Source organism: Amia ocellicauda, chromosome 10 (assembly GCF_036373705.1).
Source record: "Amia ocellicauda isolate fAmiCal2 chromosome 10, fAmiCal2.hap1, whole genome shotgun sequence".
Taxonomy (NCBI): domain Eukaryota; kingdom Metazoa; phylum Chordata; class Actinopteri; order Amiiformes; family Amiidae; genus Amia; species Amia ocellicauda.
This window is the reverse complement of record NC_089859.1, coordinates 3,849,852-3,869,738: the sequence shown is the minus strand read 5'-3', so window position 1 is coordinate 3,869,738 and position 19,887 is coordinate 3,849,852. Positions and strand designations below refer to the sequence as shown.

General features: G+C 44.7%; 1 protein-coding gene across 1 annotated transcript; it reads right to left on the bottom strand.

Moving 5' to 3' along the window:
• Positions 1 to 955: 955 nt before the first annotated feature.
• LOC136759657 (uncharacterized) lies at positions 956 to 17,929 on the bottom strand. The gene is made up of 9 exons (XM_066714622.1): positions 17,770 to 17,929; positions 17,287 to 17,425; positions 15,222 to 16,374; positions 14,201 to 14,331; positions 13,937 to 14,100; positions 13,531 to 13,685; positions 12,301 to 12,380; positions 12,066 to 12,200; positions 956 to 3,989 (listed from the first exon to the last, which is right to left on the bottom strand). Exons 1-9 carry the CDS (start codon positions 17,890 to 17,892, stop codon positions 3,151 to 3,153), a joined length of 2,919 nt encoding a protein of 972 aa, XP_066570719.1. The 5' UTR covers positions 17,893 to 17,929; the 3' UTR covers positions 956 to 3,150.
• Between the last annotated feature and the right edge of the window lie 1,958 nt (positions 17,930 to 19,887).

The following is a 19,887-nucleotide window of genomic DNA, read 5'->3' as shown; positions in this document are numbered from 1 at the left end:
TCGTGATCTCGGCCCAAACCCGTTCAGGATGTCCACCATCCACTGTGAAGAGCGGTGCGGTGCGGTGCGGTGCAGGGGTGAGATGTGTTGACCAGGCCTCTGCTCTATCAATAGAGCGAATGCAGAAGACAGCCCAGAGACTGAGGGAAGAACATGCCACCACCTAGTGACCATTTCACAAACTACACTAGATGACATTTAATACAACACCACAGAAGACGCGACAAAACAGATCCAGGGAATGAAGGCCCACCTGCCCTCCACGGACAGAGAATCAATCTGAAGAATCACGACACTCGCGAGACCACATACCTGTACCTGTGTGTTGCAATCGCTCCTGCTGGAGACCTGCTATGCTGCATGCCTGGGCCAGGTGGGGCAACACCTCCCTGAGAGCGATTGTTAAGTTTCCTTTCCTCATAACAGGAAAGAGGTCGTGCAAGAGAGACTTGTTTTTTCAGTGTTATTTTCAACTCAAAATGAACAGTCTACCTGCAGGCTTGACTAACCCAAAATATATCATTAACATACGACTGCACCAGTTTCACAAATGGTGTTGTTTAAATTCCCACATTTACATAACATGCACTTCATATATTGTGTTGTTCTGATGCATCTCCTCTCTCACTTTATTAAACAGCTTTTACTTCAGCAATTTTTTCTCTATCAGTTTCAAATACATGATCTATAATATGAACTAGACCAGGTGCAGAGAGGACAACACAGGGGCTTCCAATGGGTCCATGTAAGAAGAAAAAAGCAGTTCCTACACAGAGGGTAGCAGACCTTAATAATACATTAAGAAAAGGAGATTATTCTAATAAAGACACGCAACTCTGTTAGAAAGGAAAAAACCCAACCCTTACTTATGAAATTGAAAGTCTAAGATCAGAAGACAATCTTCCTTTTACCACACAGTGCTGGCATACACTCCTCAACAGCTAAGAAGCAATGCTAAAATTCAAAAACATTTTAATATCAGTAGTTAATTTAAAATAAGTAAATCACAACTTCACTTAAGATACAGTACTTTTAGACATCCGAATAATGACTTGGAATGAAAAACAAAAGCACAGGTAGGTAGTTTTTAAAACAAAACAAAAGCACAAGAAAAAAAAAAAAGCAAGGCATTGAATCAAGTAAAAGTCAGTCAAAGTTCACAAACTATGACATGTTCTCTGCAGATATGTTTTGGATTCTGGGTCAATTTTACTGAAACAATATCACAACTCTCCACTTCAATACTAGCTATTTGATCACAATTGTAAGGAGTTTATAGAAAATATTAGGAGAGCAACACCTTCAAATGTTTACATATTTAAGTTTACTCACATTTTTAGAATAAAAGCCATCTATGTGCACTCTGCAAATTCAACCTCCAGCGTAAAGCATTGAAAACAAGAAAACGTCTCCGGACACTGAAAACTGCTCCCAAAAATATATACTGGATTAGTAAAAAGCTGATGTTTTGGTCACCAAAAGTGATTGTTTATAAATGTCATTGAAACAGATCCTAAAGGAATCGATCACTATAATTCTTCATTTTCTGCCATCTTCAGTTTTACGATATTTGTTGTGTTTTCTAAATAATTCCATTTGACAATTTACAGAAAGAAACCATATACAAATTAAAATAATTCAGTCAGTATTTTAGTTGTACAGTACATGCAGTGTGCGATTAGAAATACACTAAATTAACAATGGCAGTTGGAAAAATAAGTATGAAAAGCAATATATTAATTTGAAATCTATAAATCTTTGCATCTCATTCCTTGTGCTTTATCATTGAATATTTATAAATGTAATTGTAATTGTACATGTGAAAGCGTGATAAGGCAGAGCAGACATGGGGTTTGGCAGCTTCAAATAAAAAAAATACGCTGTAGCACAGCACTAAAACCATTCTGTGTCATTAAAATTAAACATTTTAAGATTCCATCTCCCCTTGTAATGATTTGCATCAATTACCATGGTTTTAGAGTTTAATACATAGTATCTATCCAGGGAGATTTATTACAGCTTATTCCATATGGGTTTTAAATGGGAGAAATTAGTTTAATTTAGTGCAATCTCAGTTTCTCCATAGATGAACATTTGATATTAATGAGGAGATATTAATGGAGCCATGAATGAGTTGCTATCAAACTGACCTGAAATGTAACTTGTGCACACCTGAATTTGGGGGAGAAAGGAAAGCGAGGCAGTAAACAGTTCAGAAGCACCAGTGCGTTCCACGGCATTCATCTGTAAACTGAACAGGATGATATATGGTTAAAATTTAGACTTTAAAATATATTGGGAAAGATTTCTCTTTCCTTTTGTTAGCTATCAGTGTTATTCAATTGCTACTCAATCATGGAAGGATCCACAAAAAACGTCATTAACCTTCAAAAGAAAGACCCCCAAAGGTCCCAACATGTCCCGATACTGAACTGCTTTTTCTGATCTCTAAAGGCTCTAAGTAAATACATGTCCACTTTGTTCTTAACATACTTTTTGGTTTATAGCATTATAGTCTCAGAGCATGGCTTAATGATGTTGCATCATCGAGTTGGGTTGTATGTCCATGCCATCGATGGATATAAACCAGACATCGCAGCTTCTCTGAACTCCAAGGACGTTGTTGTACTTCACTATAAGGGACGTTACAAGAACGTTGTTCCCTTCAAAGTCCTGTCCTTGAAAGTCCAGATTCTCTGCCATTGTCTGTCTTCTACCCCTGCAGTTTGTACTGTGACTCAAAAATCGTCCATTTTCACGATATTGCACGATGGTTCCCTTTACACCACTTTTAAAAGGGCATAACACTGTCCTTTCTAACCAAATCTGTTTGGAGTCATTTCTGGTTAATGCGGCATTTTAGTTTTTGGTGGACAAACAAAATGGTCAAATTGTTTGGAGGATAAGGAGTTAAGGTTTCAGGTTTTAAATTTAATCGCTCCCCCCACCCCCCCGGCCCTGCTGAAAAAGCGATGGTCTCCTACAGGTTTTGGAAACGTTCCAGCTGCAGGGAACGCCTGCGCCCAGATCTCTACAGGAAGAAGAAAATGCTGAGCTTTGACCTCCGTAAGGAACGGTTTAAGCTTAATTAGTGAAATGGAGATGAAGGGTTTGGAAGCAGCGGTCAGGTTAAGAAGCACAAGCGGTCGCCTAACAAGCCGAACACCGGTCCTCCTTCTCGGAGCTCGGATTCCTGCGGACCTGCGAGGTTCTGCTCGAGTGGTCCGAGAGCAGCTGGTTGATCTCATTCTGTTTGTACGTGGAGAGCTTGTGTCCGTAGAAAGAGCCCTTGGTGCTGGATTCCGGGTCCTGGAAATGCCGGGTACAGGCCTTCCCCACGAGGTAGGCCAACTCGGCGATGTTCAGGAGGATGCAGACCCCCGACACAGCCAGCATGAAGATGGTGAAGATGGTCTTCTCCGTGGGTCTGGACACGAAGCAGTCCACGGTGTTGGGGCAGGGGTAGGAGTCGCACTTGACCAGCCGGAACATCTTGTATCCCGGGTAGATCATGTAGAAGATGTACATGAACGCTGCCTCAAAGGTGATGCGGAAGATCACGCTGATCATGTAGGTCCACCACAGCGCTCCCGTGATCTTCATCTTCTCAGTCTTGATCTGCTGCAGTTCTTTGCTTGTGCCGCGCCCGGACAGCTTGAGGATCTTCTTGTCGATGTGCCGCCGGTGGGCGACATGCATGGCCACCAGCAGGGCAGGCGTGGAGACCAGGATGAGCTGCAGAGCCCACAGGCGGATGTGGGAGATGGGGAAGAACTGGTCGTAGCAGACGCTGTTACAGCCGGGCTGCTGGGTGTTGCAGGTGAACCCAGACTTCTCATCTCCCCAGACGCTCTCCGCTGCCACCACGAGGACCATGATACGGAAGATAAACAGGACAGATAGCCAAATGCGGCCGATCCCAGTGGAGTGCCTATTTACACCGCTTAAAACGGCATAAAAGGACGCCCAATTCATTTTTGGTTCCAGGTCTGAAAACAGAAAGAGGCAAATCAGTTACACATGTACAAACAAAAACTCTTTAGGGTTTACATTAGCATTTTAATATGTTGTGTAAACTCCTGTTCAGACTATTTTTAGGACTTAAAACAAGTGTTTCCAGGAAAATACCATTGAAATCCTTTGTCACATCTTTGGATCACTTGAGAGTGATTGAGTCATTGTTAGAATATCTTTTTTAAAATATACTGTTACAAAACATATGACTATCACCAAATGCACGATCTATAGGTTATATGGTTTTAAAGCAATGACGAGAAACTCACAAGATCGAAGTAACAACAGTTTACAAGTTTCCCCAACTAACCTCCGTCTCTCTTGAACAGACTCTCAATTGTGCCAGCAGTTTCATCAGTTAGAAAATGATCGCATCAGTTCCCCAAGGATAAACATTAGTCTCACTTGTGATCCAAACTGGATCTTAAAACAGTCTTGCAAATATGAAACTGTACATTTTCAGACATGATTGCACTTAAATATGAAACAAGGACAACCTTTGTTAGCAAAACACAAGCCCTCCAGAACTTTAGATATTCGATGCTTCAGGCATTTCCTACAATAAGCAAGACAGATCCATTTCAACCATTGAGACCTTTAGAAAACCCTGCCCCTGGAACCTTTTTATAGCAGTTAAGCAACCTGAAACAAAGCAGTTTTCATTTTCACCGCTTCCATCCTTCAAAGTATATTAAGACCAGAGGGCAGATTACCAGGCTCAGTAGGAGGTGTCATAAGCATCCAACTCAAGAATCTAAGTGAAGCCGCTGTTAGTGAGTGGACACTAGGCAGTGTCCAACTGACGGAGGGTCAACCGTGGCTTCGAGTCCACTTCATAGCCAATGGAGGCCGCCCTCAACACTGAAAACAGTCACGTGTCTCTCCTTTCGGGTCCAATCATGGAAGTGTTGCGAGGCAGCGTGACCACCACGTAACAATCCTCATATCTCCATCCCAATCTCGCCATCCCTCACACTGTACAGAAACCCGGGCCCTGGCTGCATGATTGGAACATCTCCTGACTGCTCATCCAGATTATGTGCATCTAGAGTAAGTATTTTACTACTGGAGGTACATTAACTGTGTCCTAATTTCATTAAGGCAAATAATGGAAGATGAGTTCAAGGACACTCTGGATGTTGGACAAAGGGTTGTCTGTAGATGCAGTTTTAATTGAAGAAAGGCCCCCCTAGTGTTTCAGAGGAATGCAAAGAGGTTACTCTTTATCTTTAATTATTTTGTTCCACTGAAAGGGCTTTCAAAGTTCAACAGGAGCTCACAAAACAATTAAGATAAAGTCAAAACGAACAGGGTTCCGGTTACTGTAGTTAAAATACATACCTGTGCATAAAGTGCAAGACAATCAAAGTAAGAAATATCCGATGCAACTCGGCAGCAGACAGCTTTGAAAACATTAACCGTCGCCTCCCTTATCATGAAAGCATACCAAAGGTAGATCACAATAGTAAAAAACAACAAATGCTGAATCTGGGTTTTAGGAATCAGGACCTCTTAACCTCTTACACAACAGTATGGACAACAGTTTGTAAAAAGCAGGGGAAAACAATTGTGTGTGTTCATCAGAAAATGTTACCTTTTCTTTCTACTTAAGAAGTTATTTAATCAGTGGTAGCATAGACTAGTTATTAGTCAATCATTAAAGTGTAATCAATAAAACAGCTTATGGACACCATAATCATATTTCACAACCCTTGAACTCAATGCCCTGATATGATTAACGCTTACCTACAGCGATATACTACTTAAGCTAATTATATATAATAAATAAAATAAAAAGGGAAGAAAAAAAAAAAAAAAAAGCTATTTACCTTCAGGTGGGTCCGTGCACAAACAAGTCCTAAAACAGTTGGATTAACATCAGTGTAGTAAGCTTTTTACTGAAAGGCTCAGTTCACCAGAAACACCATGCCTTTTAAAATTGCAAATGCATTCCTTGACACTAGCCACTACCCTGCACTGTAGCAGTCATATGCTATTATACCAACTATTTACATACAATAGCTGCCTTTATGAGCCTAACAAGACTCTTTAGAATTCAGATCAAACGCCTTGACTTCCGCCTACCCTCAGCAAAAGAAAGAATCTGTGTGGACACAAAAAGCTTTTCCCCTATTATTTATTGTTTCTGTTCGTACAGGGGAAATAAAGGGTGTTTTTGACGTAAAACTCTGGATAAAAAAATAAAAATAAAAAGAGCCCCGAGTGCGTTCACATTTGCTTCTGTGTCATGAGATGTTTTCATTATTCTTTCAAATACATCTTGATACGCAAACTACAAACCCACTGAAACAATACACACACACTGGAAACAGAGGAAAAAAAAAAAAAAAAAGAACTGAAGACGTTTGACCATAGAAGTCTTTAAGCAGATTATCCTCAATGACAACTTCCTTACAGCCTCAAGATTAACCTTGCGCTGAAAGATGTTAAATGAGAGAAGCCATTCAGACCTTTTAGTTTTTAGCCCCAGGATTTTAGCATTACTTTCTGGGATGCAGAACCCCCATGACTGAGTATACAAGTTGCTCCCGTCTCCCACAACATCTTTCTTCAGCCCTTAATGCACCATATTTTAAGACCAGCATGTGACCAATGGTCCTCACCTGTTCATCTACCCTCCCCAGATTTATTTTACTCTGGGTGGTTGTGTAAAATATTGCCTTAGCCATAAATAGCTCATGCTGTATTATTAAGAGAAGCTCGAACATGACATATTGTTCAGGAGAGACCTGCTGGGCAGTACGGACTCAGTTTGTATCTGGATTGCCCTTCCAGACCGCTCTCTCTCACAACCCCAACATTTGTCCTGCTCTGTCCCCAAGTACACTCACTTCACTCAGTTAGAAGATCCTCACCCCTAGTCCTCTACAAAGAAGGATTTGTGCACCCAAGATTAAACAGAAACAGACAATTATGTAAAACCTCACAGAACATCATAATTAAATGATAATTATTAGTGGTAGACACCCTAAGCAGGCCTTACCCCAGGGGTCAGGTGGTGATGACTGATCTTTCCTTGTCTCTTCTCTTCTCCTCTCCTCTCCCTTTTTCCTCCTCACTGCTTCTCAGCTGATCATTTTATACAGTTTATCCTTCACCACCCCTCCCTCTTCTTTGGGTTCTCTAGCCCTGTGGTGGCCAAGGGTTCGAATGATTGACCACTGTGCTCCTCAACTGATTTCTTTTGATCAGTTTGATTGAATCAATCAATTTTCTTATTTCATCTTGAAGGGTTTACTGTAGTGAAGCATTTTTCTGCTGATTAAGTGGATTCCCCCATCTTATCTTTACACTGCCTTCCTAGTTAAACAGACGAGTAACTCATTCAGCTTTGAAGCTGTGGGGATGAATCACACTTCCTAGTAATATTCAATATCCATGAAGACGGTACTATGGTGGCTATGGACTGATACTCCTGATGTCTGCACCCGATACAGACATCCACAAAAACAAACTGCCCTCCGACTCTACAGCACACAATGAAATGAACACGTTTCTTACAGATGTGTTGGCCCACACTGTTTATTCTGCCATCGCATGTTCTAATGACAACCATGTAAATGTACGTCTCTCCTCATTTATGTGACGATGTGACCCCAACAAGAGCACAGGAAGCAGCAGTCTACGACAGCCCGGTCTTCTTGTGACTTCAGATGTACGTCTGCAAAAATGCAATTATTCTCATAGCTGTCGGCCCGTTTGCGTCGCTGGCTGCAAATGGTTTCGGAGTTTATTCAAGTGACTGTTTCCACCACCCCCTTTCGGGGAAGCTAATACAAAGATTTACAGTTCGTGCAAAACAAATGGGGCGGATAAAACAAGGCAGCATATTGTTTAGGGTGATTTTGGGTGTCAGGGATCTATGACCCAAAGCAGAATTCCCTCATGAAACAGACATTTTGGGGATCTGGTCAAAACTGACATGACTCTGCACTAGTGACATTAGTCAACATGCTTGCTCTGGAGTCGATTTATTGTTATCCCTGGAAGTCACTCAGTATGAGGTTTAAAGTAAAAAAGATTATCAATGCAAATAGTCCTGTGTATGAATAAGGGTTTTAAATATTAAAGGGGTCAAATATAGCAGGTAGAAAAGATTGATGCCTACTTCGAACCACCAAGGAAGAAGCGGAATCCTTTTTATTGTGATATGAAGTTGCTACAGCACGGATCAATCCTTGTGCAGGTCTGATGAGTGTTCATCACTTCCTCTACAGGAAGCCTCCAGTTATAAAGCAATATGATGTAGGTGTAGCAGGAACGCCATTAAGAAGCATTAGATCATTCTTGACCCTTACTCAGATTCCACCCAAAGTTCTTGGAAATCGGACTCACAATTACTCAATAAAGTTAAGAGGCAAGACAGTCCTGCCACCTACATCAAAACCCCAACGAAAATAAACTTTCTTCATCGTCTAGCATTATTACCACCCAAGAGATTCACTTTAATAAAAGTAATTTGTAACAAGCCATCATGCAATCCGAACATTTATAAGACATTGCATAATCTTTATAGCACATTTCCCAGGGCTATGTTGGTTACATTTATTGTATTATTGTTTTTGGAGGCTACCATTCCCTAGATACAATATTTAAAAAAAACTGTACTTTTGTGTAAGATGGGACTTGAGCTGAAAGTTCTCTGTCTTGGAGGTCAATGATTAGCTAATACAGCAGAGCTACCAGCTGACCAACACTGATTAATTGGTTGATTTTTAACTATTTGGGATTTTAAATCAGGCAGTTTTTATGTATGCTTTATTTATTTATTGAAGAATTATGCACACATTGTATAGTGGAATACAAATTCTATCAAAGCTCTTTTAAAATTTTATCAAACAGCTCTGTAGATGTCCAGGGAATTGGCATGAATATATATATAGCTATACAATTAGTACATTAGCTACTGAACAAAACTATTTGTTTTAGGTGTAATCATCTTCTCATTAGTTCTCATTAGACTCTCACGCTTCTTTTCAGACAAGGACGCCACCCAAGAACTAATCGCAAATTGGTTTAACTAAATATTCGCCAATATAATTTGGTGCATCAAACCTCGGGTTTTTAAACTCAAGTTGTACCTCATTATAACCCATATTGAAGCTAATCGTGAACATCTACATGTACAAATACATTACATCTGAGAAGGTTACAAGTTAAAGATTTCCTACAATGTGTGGAAGTTCACACGTCCCCGCCCCAGGCTTCTTTGGCGTACCTGAAATGTGGGTTTAAATTATAGATGCATTTTTCTTTTCAGGAAAACAATGAAAAGCAGCTACAGCACCGCCACGGCAGCTGAACTGGTACTGAACGAGGCAAAGCAGCGAGCATGATGCCCAACCAATGTGACCGTTAAATAAAGACGCATGGTCAATTATCCTCCAATAAAGATCATGCTATAGACTACAGGCACTAAAGAGATGCGGCTTGCATCAGCAATCCCTGGACAATGAATCCTGAAGCCAACGGGACCGAGAAAGAGCCGAGCCCAGCCCAGCCCAGCCCGGCCCGGCCCGGGCAGTCCACACAGGACGGACGCGGCCATTGCGCCCGAAGAAACGCCACACCGTCTGACCAAGCAGACACTGGACTTAAACTGCCTGGTTGCTTCATTTTGTCAATTCATTTCCCTCGGGACATTGCATATTTAAATCTAATGCGGTTTTTATATTGCAAAAACAAAAGGAAAGACACTGGAGAAATAAGCCAGCAGACTGCAGTGCAGCGCGTCTCCGTGTTTCAGCTGCACCCGGCCGCAGCGGAGACGCGTCTCACCACCTGAACGCATCAACTAAACCAGTCCCTCCCGAACCTCCCAACCAGCACGACCAGTGCGCCACCCCTGCCGTGCTCAGGTGCGGGTGAAGCGGTGTACTCACAGCGCTGTCCACACGACTGGAGCGGGGTCTTCTAGCAGAGCTCAAGTCTCATCTCTGACTCCACATTTTATTATCCGAGCTTGTCCTTGACTTCCTGTTAGCCAATCGTCTGCTGACGAGCTCAGTTACTTCAACACAAACTCCAAAGTTTCAGATCACTTGGACGTGATTTTTCCCACAGGCGCTGAATGTGTGCAATGCGAGAGGAACGCCTCCGCCGGCGCTCCTGGCTCAGCCCCCCGGCTCTGTAACCCAGGTGGGTCGCACCACATGGCATTAACACTAATGATACTGAACACAAGTATGAAGTGCTTCATGCACAGCCTCGCTCCGGGCTCGGTCGCACCTGAACACCGTGCCTGCGTCCTTATCTCTGAGGGACCTTATCTCTCAGCAGGTTTGTTTAGCCCCACTTCACCTGTTCACCTAGGACTCAATCACTGGCAGGCAGTTTCAACTCCAGGGAATTCAATGAAAGCAAATAATGAATGAATGAATCAGCATTTTCACACAAATGCAGACTTAGACAACAGTCAAACGTTGTTTTTTTTCAATCTGCTGCGCAAGTCCCGCTAATTGGGGCGGTGGCAGGATATTTCAATCCAGTGAAAACTGATCGATCGAGTCTAGGTGGGGAATAACTTCAGACAATGTGCCCATTCTCCAGCTCTACCCATCTGGAGATCATTAATGAACACGCACTGGTATCTGAAGTCTTGGCGTGCTGTCTGTGTACCAGGGTGTTGCTTCTCTGGATCTGAATGAATCAGAGGTGAGGAAGTGCGAGAAAGGCATTACTGCATGGATTTAAAAAGGGAAAAACAATTCGATAGTCAAGACAATTCCTCGCAGTTGTCCTGCACATTGAAACTTGTGTGTATTCAAATACTGCCATAATCATTATAGTGTCTACATAGGAAAACGCTAATCTACATACACACTGTCATTGTTCAGTTTATACTTTTATACTTACAGGACTAACACACGGTGAGCAGGACCCGATCATTACAGCATGGCACAGAACAGAAGCAAAATAACCACAAACCTGGGTATTGATAAATGTGAAGTATACATCTACACACATAGACACACACTCAAGATTATCAATCTATTTTTAATGTTAAATATTCATAAACAGTGTATTACAGGTTCAATGTAAGGAAGACACTCGTCTGCTTCCCTGGCTCAGGGGGGCACGGGGGAACAGTGCGTCTGAGAACAGCCCACGCTGCAATCGGGTCCAGCGCCTGGGCACAGACGAGCCGTGACGCCCGAGTCCCTCTCATTTGTGTTGCACACCTGATATGAACTTCCTCCAGCACACCTTCAATTTGAAAATAACACTTTGCTTATATAACTGGTATCAGCCTACAGGACACACACACACACACACACACACACACACGTTATGGTTTGGGAACATGTGAATGAACAAGTCCCTGCTGGACATGTGGCGTCTCCTTCCCCAATCCCTGTAAACCAGGACTTCCTGATCCACATGTTGTGCAACGCTCTTCCCAAGAGCCTCAGCCGTTCCTCGGCCCGCGGCGGCAGCTGCAGAGCGCCTCGCGTGTCAGGAAGGGCATCGTTTCACCCGTTCAGTTATTGTACAGTTATTGTATTGTGCCTCCGTTTCTATTACACTCACGTCTGTGAATAAAGCAGGACTAACAAGTATTTGGATTCAGCCTTTTTTTTTTTTAAATCCAACACTGAACAATTCAAACTTTCTTTTGAGGTTTTCCTGTGTACAAAAATACCCGTATGAAGCTCTCCACACAGTCCTTGAAAGAGGAAAGTGTGAGACGGACACACTGCAGTTCAGCAAGGGACCGAGAAGAGCGGAGGCTGAATCCATTCCAGGCCAAACCAGCTGCGATGGTTGTGATCCGTGTCCTTTGATCCTGATCACACGATTGACAGTACAGAGGCCCCGCTGGTTTTGCGGTTGCGATTACTTAATTACTACACTATCGTTCCGGGATGCGAATTTAAACATAACTAACTCCTATCGGCACTAACGCGGCACTATTGACAGCCGTCAAGAGCAACAGCACGTGGGGCGAGTCACATCACACCGAGACACACAGACTCCAGGGCCGGGGCCGAGGCCCTCACCCGGGTCTCTGCGCAGCGCCGTACACAGACCGTCAGCCGAGACAGAAGGTAGAAGTCGGTGGGTCTCTGTGCCGAGAGAAACGGGACAGGATGTGTCTCTCCCACTGCGCCGACGCTCGGTTCTGTCGGCCTTGGATTCTACCTGAAAAACATAAGTGTCGAGTGTTTATTGATCACGCGGTGAAACGAAGTCCTTGAACGCGGGTGTAGAGAAGGCTGTCCTCTAGTGGCGACACGGACTGCACAGCTCGTAACAGCAGCCCACCGTCGTGCGCGGCTCTCCTCAGGCGGTCATGCGTCGCGTGGCCGTTTTCAGTCAGTTGCAGTGAAACCGAAGCCCCTCTCCTGAAACACAGGGATTGGATTATAAAACCACAACACAAACCAAGGAGTGGGTTAGGATCAGTACAAAACATGATCTGGCTCTGCAAATTACACAATGTTGTACTTATAACACTTCCTTGGTGCTTCATTTAATACATCAACAACAAAAGCTGATAAAAGTTAGAGAAACCTCGCTGGCTCTGTTATCTACTCCAATCAATGCATTATATTTCACTAACCCAGAAACCGGCATCCACTGCCAACTTACACATGAGATGAATGTTTTGATCTCCTTCGCCTTGTGAGCAGTGAGTTTAAAATACCAGTTTATTTAGTATACATGCGTACATACATAAACAAATGAATAAACTATTTTAATATTGAGCAGCACAGGTACACCGATATTCAAAACATTAAAAAATTATGTAAACCACTAATGTTTCATCTAAGAAAGTTCGAGAGCAAGAATATAATTAAGTTCGCTTTCAATAAATCAAATATTTAAATTACAGAGCTGGAGGCACTTGTTTTTCGTTCCTATAAAGCAGTTTGAATCAGAGGCACAGACTTATTTTATGTTGAAGTATTGGTTGACAATATGCATTTTAGCCGGCATTTTGTAATCCCCCCCCCCATATTATAGATCTATGTAGGATAGATCTATAATATGGGGGGGGGGAGGGGCAGAATTTAGATTTTTTCAGTTTACAGTAAGACCCTCAACCGTCTTTCTTTTGTTTGAGTCTAGGTTTGTTGTTTTTGAGTACATCTGTGAGGAGGATATTTGGTTTTCTCTGTTATTGCAAGTTTACTGAAAAGCCAGAATAAAACACCAGAAGGTAGCTTTTGTCCTGAACTCCCTGGGTTTTCATTTCACAAACCTGTCACAATGTGCATGAACTCGCTACACTGAATATACCGGTTTCTGGACACTACCTCAGTTCACATTCTTTAACAGCACACTCACTCATATATTGTTGACTTTATAATAAATTCAATACTTTGACCTCTAATCGCAGAGCGCGACTCAGACCAGGGTGTGTCCATCAGCACAACACTCGACACAGACACAGTTTCTATTGGACTCAGCTCTTACTGTTGTTTAGTTGTTCCGTCAGTCTAAAACACTGAAACCCTGGACAAACACGGACGTGTGCACATCCACACAAACCTCATGGCCCCAAGTCTCCCTTTGTCCATGAACAGCTCGGCCTTCACGGCGCCGTCTGTGGGATACAGGCGGGCGTAGAGCTTCCGGCCTCCCACCTTCTCTCTGAACCAGCTGATCGCTTCCGACGTCCACTGCCCTCCGCTGAGCGGGGACACCTGCAGCACAGGGACAGAGCAGCGCGTCAGACTGCTGGACAGCCCCGTCCCATCGCCTCCACAATCATACAGAAGACAGCCAGGTCAGTGTGTCTGTGCTCCGGTCAGGACACACAACCATACGAGCATAGTCCACACCGAATAAGGTGTGTAACGGTACAATCAGAAGCAGGGGTTGATTAACAATTCAGGATTCTCGATTGAAAGGGAATTCCCGATCATGGAACGCTGTGCATGAAGGAAGCGCGTACGTTTGCCAGCGAGACGCACAGAGCCTGCCTGGGGACAGCGGCCAGCTCCGCGCTGAGCTCCCACAGGTCAACCAGCACCAGCCGTGCAGCGTCTCCGAAATCGATCCTCATCACCTCCACCTCGACGCGGTGCAGGCGCTCATGGGACCGACCCGTCGCCACCTCTACAGAGACACGCAGAGAAGGTGAACCCACTCAAATCACTCACACATAGGAACAGATCTGACTTATCCTTATTAAGTCTGATTCAGCCGGGTGCGTTACCTCCTTGCATCCCACAGATCTTGAGCACAACTCCCCGGCACCACAGCTGCTGTCTGGGGAACCAGCCGACAACGTGGGCTCCGATATCAGGGACGCATTTAATCCGCGCACAGGAGGAGCTGCGGTCCTGACTGACAGAAGAGCGACAGTGAGGAAAAGCACGGGAGGTCTTCGGCTGCGGTTACTGTTTCAGAACCGCTCTCTGTAGTGTTGAGAGCGACACACTTCGTGACAATACCCATCCCTTTTAAAGTAAAACCATCGACCTCGGGGTTCGGGTTTGCTGTGGGGTTTCAGTCAATCAGCCCAGAAGATGCCGTTACAGAGAAGAAACCCTCTTTACTCAGTCAGAAGGAGTCTCACCACAACTCTAGAGCTGCCGGGTCAAACTCACAGAGGCTGTGCTCAAACAACGCTGATGCAGTCTCGTGCAGTTATCGTCAGTGACCGAGTTGTTTTAAGAAACACCTGTAGTTTGGACAGCCTTGCTTCAGATCCAGTCTGAGCTGGTTCCCATTCCCCTCTCTTTAGCAGTAATTGTTTTCAGACTTCAGTTATCTTTGAAAGTTGACCTTCGTGAAAGGAAGGCACCCCCTATCTCTCTCAATGGAAACACTGTGCTTCTTCATTAAATAAAAGAAAAGAGGAAGAGACCTAGGTACAGAACATAAGCTGGTCTAATTATAAAAACAATACATTTCCCTCAGTAGTAATGACATTTCTGCTGTTCTTCTCAGACACACAAATGTTTTACAGATGGCATCAATGCTCTCTCTGCTCTCAGGAGCCGATTTCTCACATCCTGAAACCTCTATATCACACCAGGATGCCCTTCTCTCCCAAAACACGTGGTGTGTGTGTGTGCGATGTTGATGCTTTGTGTTGTATGTACACATTGATCAACTTAGGAATACCATGATAACCTAAATGCAATTAAAAACACACATTCAGGAGTATTTACAGTGGAATTGTAAGCCTTCACATGCAAACTTTGAGGCAGATAAAAAGAAAATAATCTTACTTCAGCTTCCGAGTCAGTTCCTGCAGCTCAGCTCCAGCGCTCTGGATGAAGAAGCTCGCAGGGCTGTCCACATGGGTGACGGTCACCTCCATTTCCTCGAATTTCCGGATCTTGAATTCTGGGATTGTGACGTCTCCATCACTCTTCTCACCGGTGCCCTCCTTCCCCAGAGTGGAATCAACAACTTCCGCCTCTTTGACCTCGACTGCAGTCAAAAGCCGTGGCCCCCTGGGGCCGCCACAGCCTGGCGCGACCTCAGGCTCCTCATGACCACCGCTGCGCGTTTCTGCAGGAAGTGGAAGGTCTTGCTCCAAAAGGCAGTTAGAAAGAGCAGCTTCCTCAATGCAGATATCACAGATGTCCCACAACTCAGATTTGGTGGCGATTGTGCATCTGTAGATGGACACGCCGTCCTTACTGGTCCTTCTGATCTTAAAGACAGGCACACAGCATCCCAGGCAGGGCAGGCGTTGCGGCTTCAAGCCATCTGCCGCTGACAACTCATTTTCCAAAGTGCGCTGGTGGTCAACCGAGTCCAGCGGTGCGACCGTCACCTCCATCGGGAGAGCACTTTGGGCTTCTGGGTTTCCTTTAAAGAGATCCACTCCAGTCACATGATCACTTTCATAATACGTGCGGAGAAAAGAGATCAGCTGGGACGAGGTCTGTTTTTGGTGGTTCACTTCCAGACCATTACCCAAATGTATGTCTAACAAACAAGCTGGTCCTCGTCTCATCTTGGGCTTGACGGTCTTGGTCATTATTGCACAAGGGCCTCCGATCCCGGACTGAGAGCTTTCGCCCGACATCAACGGCACGACCATCTGTGGTGCGACACGACCGCCAGCCCTCTCGGTTCGCACCTTTTCCTTCTCGAAACCAGGAGTTGTAAACACTTCCTTCTTGAGGTTGAAGTACGTGGACGTACTGCAAGACACCATCTTCGTGTGAGGAGTGAGGAGCCCTCGGATCTGCCCTAACGCTAGCATGGCTCCTAGCGTCTGAACGGCATTCGTGATCGACGTGGCCATCAGAACGTTTCTCAACATGGGTCCAAACTTCAGGATGCCTCTCTCATCAGATGCGCCCCGAAGAGCAGGGAAGGGAGGCTGACGCTTTGGGATCAATGCTGAGCAACTTTCTGGGCCTGAAACTAGAATCAAAAACAGTTATTTTTAAAAGCAACTGAAATGGATTTGCCCGATGAGATGCTGATAAGTGTGCATGCCTTACATATAAGACGTATGAAGACGGCTCCGTGAAAATTCCAGTTCTAGCAGCACGCGCTTCATATCTGCTCACAGAACCGTCATTGTTGCTGTGCACTGGACTCCCCGAGGTCAAGATGCACCAGATTTCCACGCACGAGTCAGACGCGCTCATACATCTGTTTAAGTTTTAGTTCTGCATGGTTGCTCTTCACATATTTCAGTCCCACTCCTCACTTAGATTTGATTTTCTGTTGTATTGCAAGTCTCCTAGGATAAACGCATGCGTGAAATATGCAAGTGTGATGTGATGTGGACTCGACAGGACTGCAGTGAATCCGTAAGTTGTGTACTGTCTAACGGTTATATATAGAAAGACGGGTGACGGAGACACAGAGGATCCTGGACTCGGAGGAGCCCCGAGCAAGAAGAGGTGCGGCTCTTTATAGGGAGAGATTTTGAAAGCTAACGAAGTCTATATACGGGAATAATTTGGAAGAATCAATGAATATGCATGAAATACTGGTTAATATGCAAAGCTAACATTATATTGGCTACTGAATAATCAACAATAGAGCTAATGAATTGATATGTCAAAGCCTCTGGTACATTTCCACCACTTCTGTAACGTTCAACTCTCAGAAACAACAAGATGGTTCGGTATCAATACAGCTGTGTTCACCTCGTCCTGAAAGTGTCCAGACAGGGACATCAGATGTAGACAGAGACGCACTGAATTCTCACACATACTACCGCTGTTGATACACTGCTAATCAGATAATTCCTCAGTATAACAGTCCTGTGGTTACCTGCGCCTTAGTGTCCATGACTCTGGTCTGACCAGTGCACGGCTCTACCTGATCGCAGGTCCTGGAAGAAGACCGAGAGCTGCTGCAGGACCAGGACTCTCTCCTCCAGGCCAATGGAGATGCTCAGGCAGTCCGGCGCCGCGCCTGTCTCGGGTCGGTCCAGGAAGATCTGCACCGCTCGGGTGGCCTGCAGTTTGTGAGCAGAAACCCGTTGAGCCGCACAGGGACACAGATACTGTCCGTGTCTGAGAGCTTTGGGCACGCTATACTGCAGAGGAACGTGCAGCTCCCGAGTCCACAGAGACAGGATTAATGGCACGAGTGGTGTGATGGACACTCAGCACAACGAGGACTGACTGAGATCCAGACACAACACAGGTCGGTTTACCCCTGTGTGTGAAGAGACTGGACCATCAAAAACATGACAGACAAGCTCATTTCCTGCGCACTGTCTTCACTGTGAGCTGCAGAAATGAGACGCACCTTGCAATTATGGGAATTATTTACGTTATCGGTGGGGGGGTACAGTACCGTTTCCGTGAAGGCCCTCAGCTCGCGCTCCACGGAGCTCCGTGCCTGCTGCAGCAGCACGAGCCGGTACACCAGGGCGCGCCTGTGCTCGTCCCCGGGGTCAGAGAGCGTCTCTCCTGCCATCGTGCACTCACACTGTAACACACTGAACACACTCACACTGTGACACACTGAACACACTGTGACACACTCACACTGTGACACACTCGCACTTTGACATACTTGCACTGTAACACACTGAACACACACAGAATGTAACACACTGTGACACACTCACACTGTAACACACTGAACACTGTGACACACTCGCACTTTGACATACTTGCACTGTAACACACTGAACACACACAGAATGTAACACTGTGACACACTCACACTGTGACACACTCGCACTTTGACATACTTGCACTGTAACACACTGAACACTGTGACACACTCGCACTTTGACATACTTGCACTGTAACACACTGAACACACACAGAATGTAACACACTGTGACACACTCACACTGTAACACACTGACACGCTCACACTGTGACACACTGAACACACTGTGACACACTCACACTGTGACACACTGAACACTGTGACACACTGAACACTGTGACACACTCGCACTTTGACATACTTGCACTGTAACACACTGAACACACACAGAATGTAACACTGTGACACACTCACACTGTGACACACTCGCACTTTGACATACTTGCACTGTAACACACTGAACACTGTGACACACTCGCACTTTGACATACTTGCACTGTAACACACTGAACACACACAGAATGTAACACACTGTATCACACTCACACTGTAACACACTGACACGCTCACACTGTGACACACTGAACACACTGTGACACACTGAACACTGTGACACACTCGCACTGTGACACACTGAACACTGTGACACACTCGCACTTTGACATACTTGCACTGTAACACACTGAACACACACAGAATGTAACACACTGTGACACACTCACACTGTAACACACTGAACACTGTGACACACTCGCACTTTGACATACTTGCACTGTAACACACTGAACACACACAGAATGTAACACTGTGACACACTCACACTGTGACACACTCGCACTTTGACATACTTGCACTGTAACACACTGAACACTGTGACACACTCGCAATTTGACATACTTGCACTGTAACACACTGAACACACACAGAATGTAACACACTGTGACACACTCACACTGTAACACACTGAACACTGACACACTCACACTGTATCACACTCACACTGTAACACACTGACACGCTCACACTGTGACACACTCGCACTTTGACATACTTGCACTGTAACACACTGAACACTGTGACACACTCGCAATTTGACATACTTGCACTGTAACACACTGAACACACACAGAATGTAACACACTGTGACACACTCACACTTAACACACTGTGACACACTCACACTGTAACACACTCACACTGTAACACACTCGCACTTTGACATACTTGCACTGTAACACACTGAACACTGACACACTCACACTGTATTACACTGAACACTGTGACACACTCACACTGTAACACACTGTGACACACTCACACTGTAACACACTGAACACTGTGACACACTCGCACTTTGACATACTTGCACTGTAACACACTGAACACACACAGAATGTAACACACTGTGACACAGTCACACTGTAACACACTGACACTGTAACACACTGAACACTGACACACTCACACTGTATCACACTGAACACTGTGACACACTCACACTGTAACACACTCGCACTGTAACACACTGAACACTGTGACACACACAGAATGTAACACACTGTGACACACTCACACTGTAACACACTGACACACTCGCACTTTGACATACTTGCACTGTAACACACTGAACACACACAGAATGTAACACTGTGACACACTCACACTGTGACACACTCGCACTTTGACATACTTGCACTGTAACACACTGAACACGCACAGAATGTAACACACTGTGACACACTGAACACTGTGACACACTCACACTTTGACATACTTGCACTGTAACACACTGAACACACACAGAATGTAACACACTGTGACACAGTCACACTGTAACACACTGTGACACAC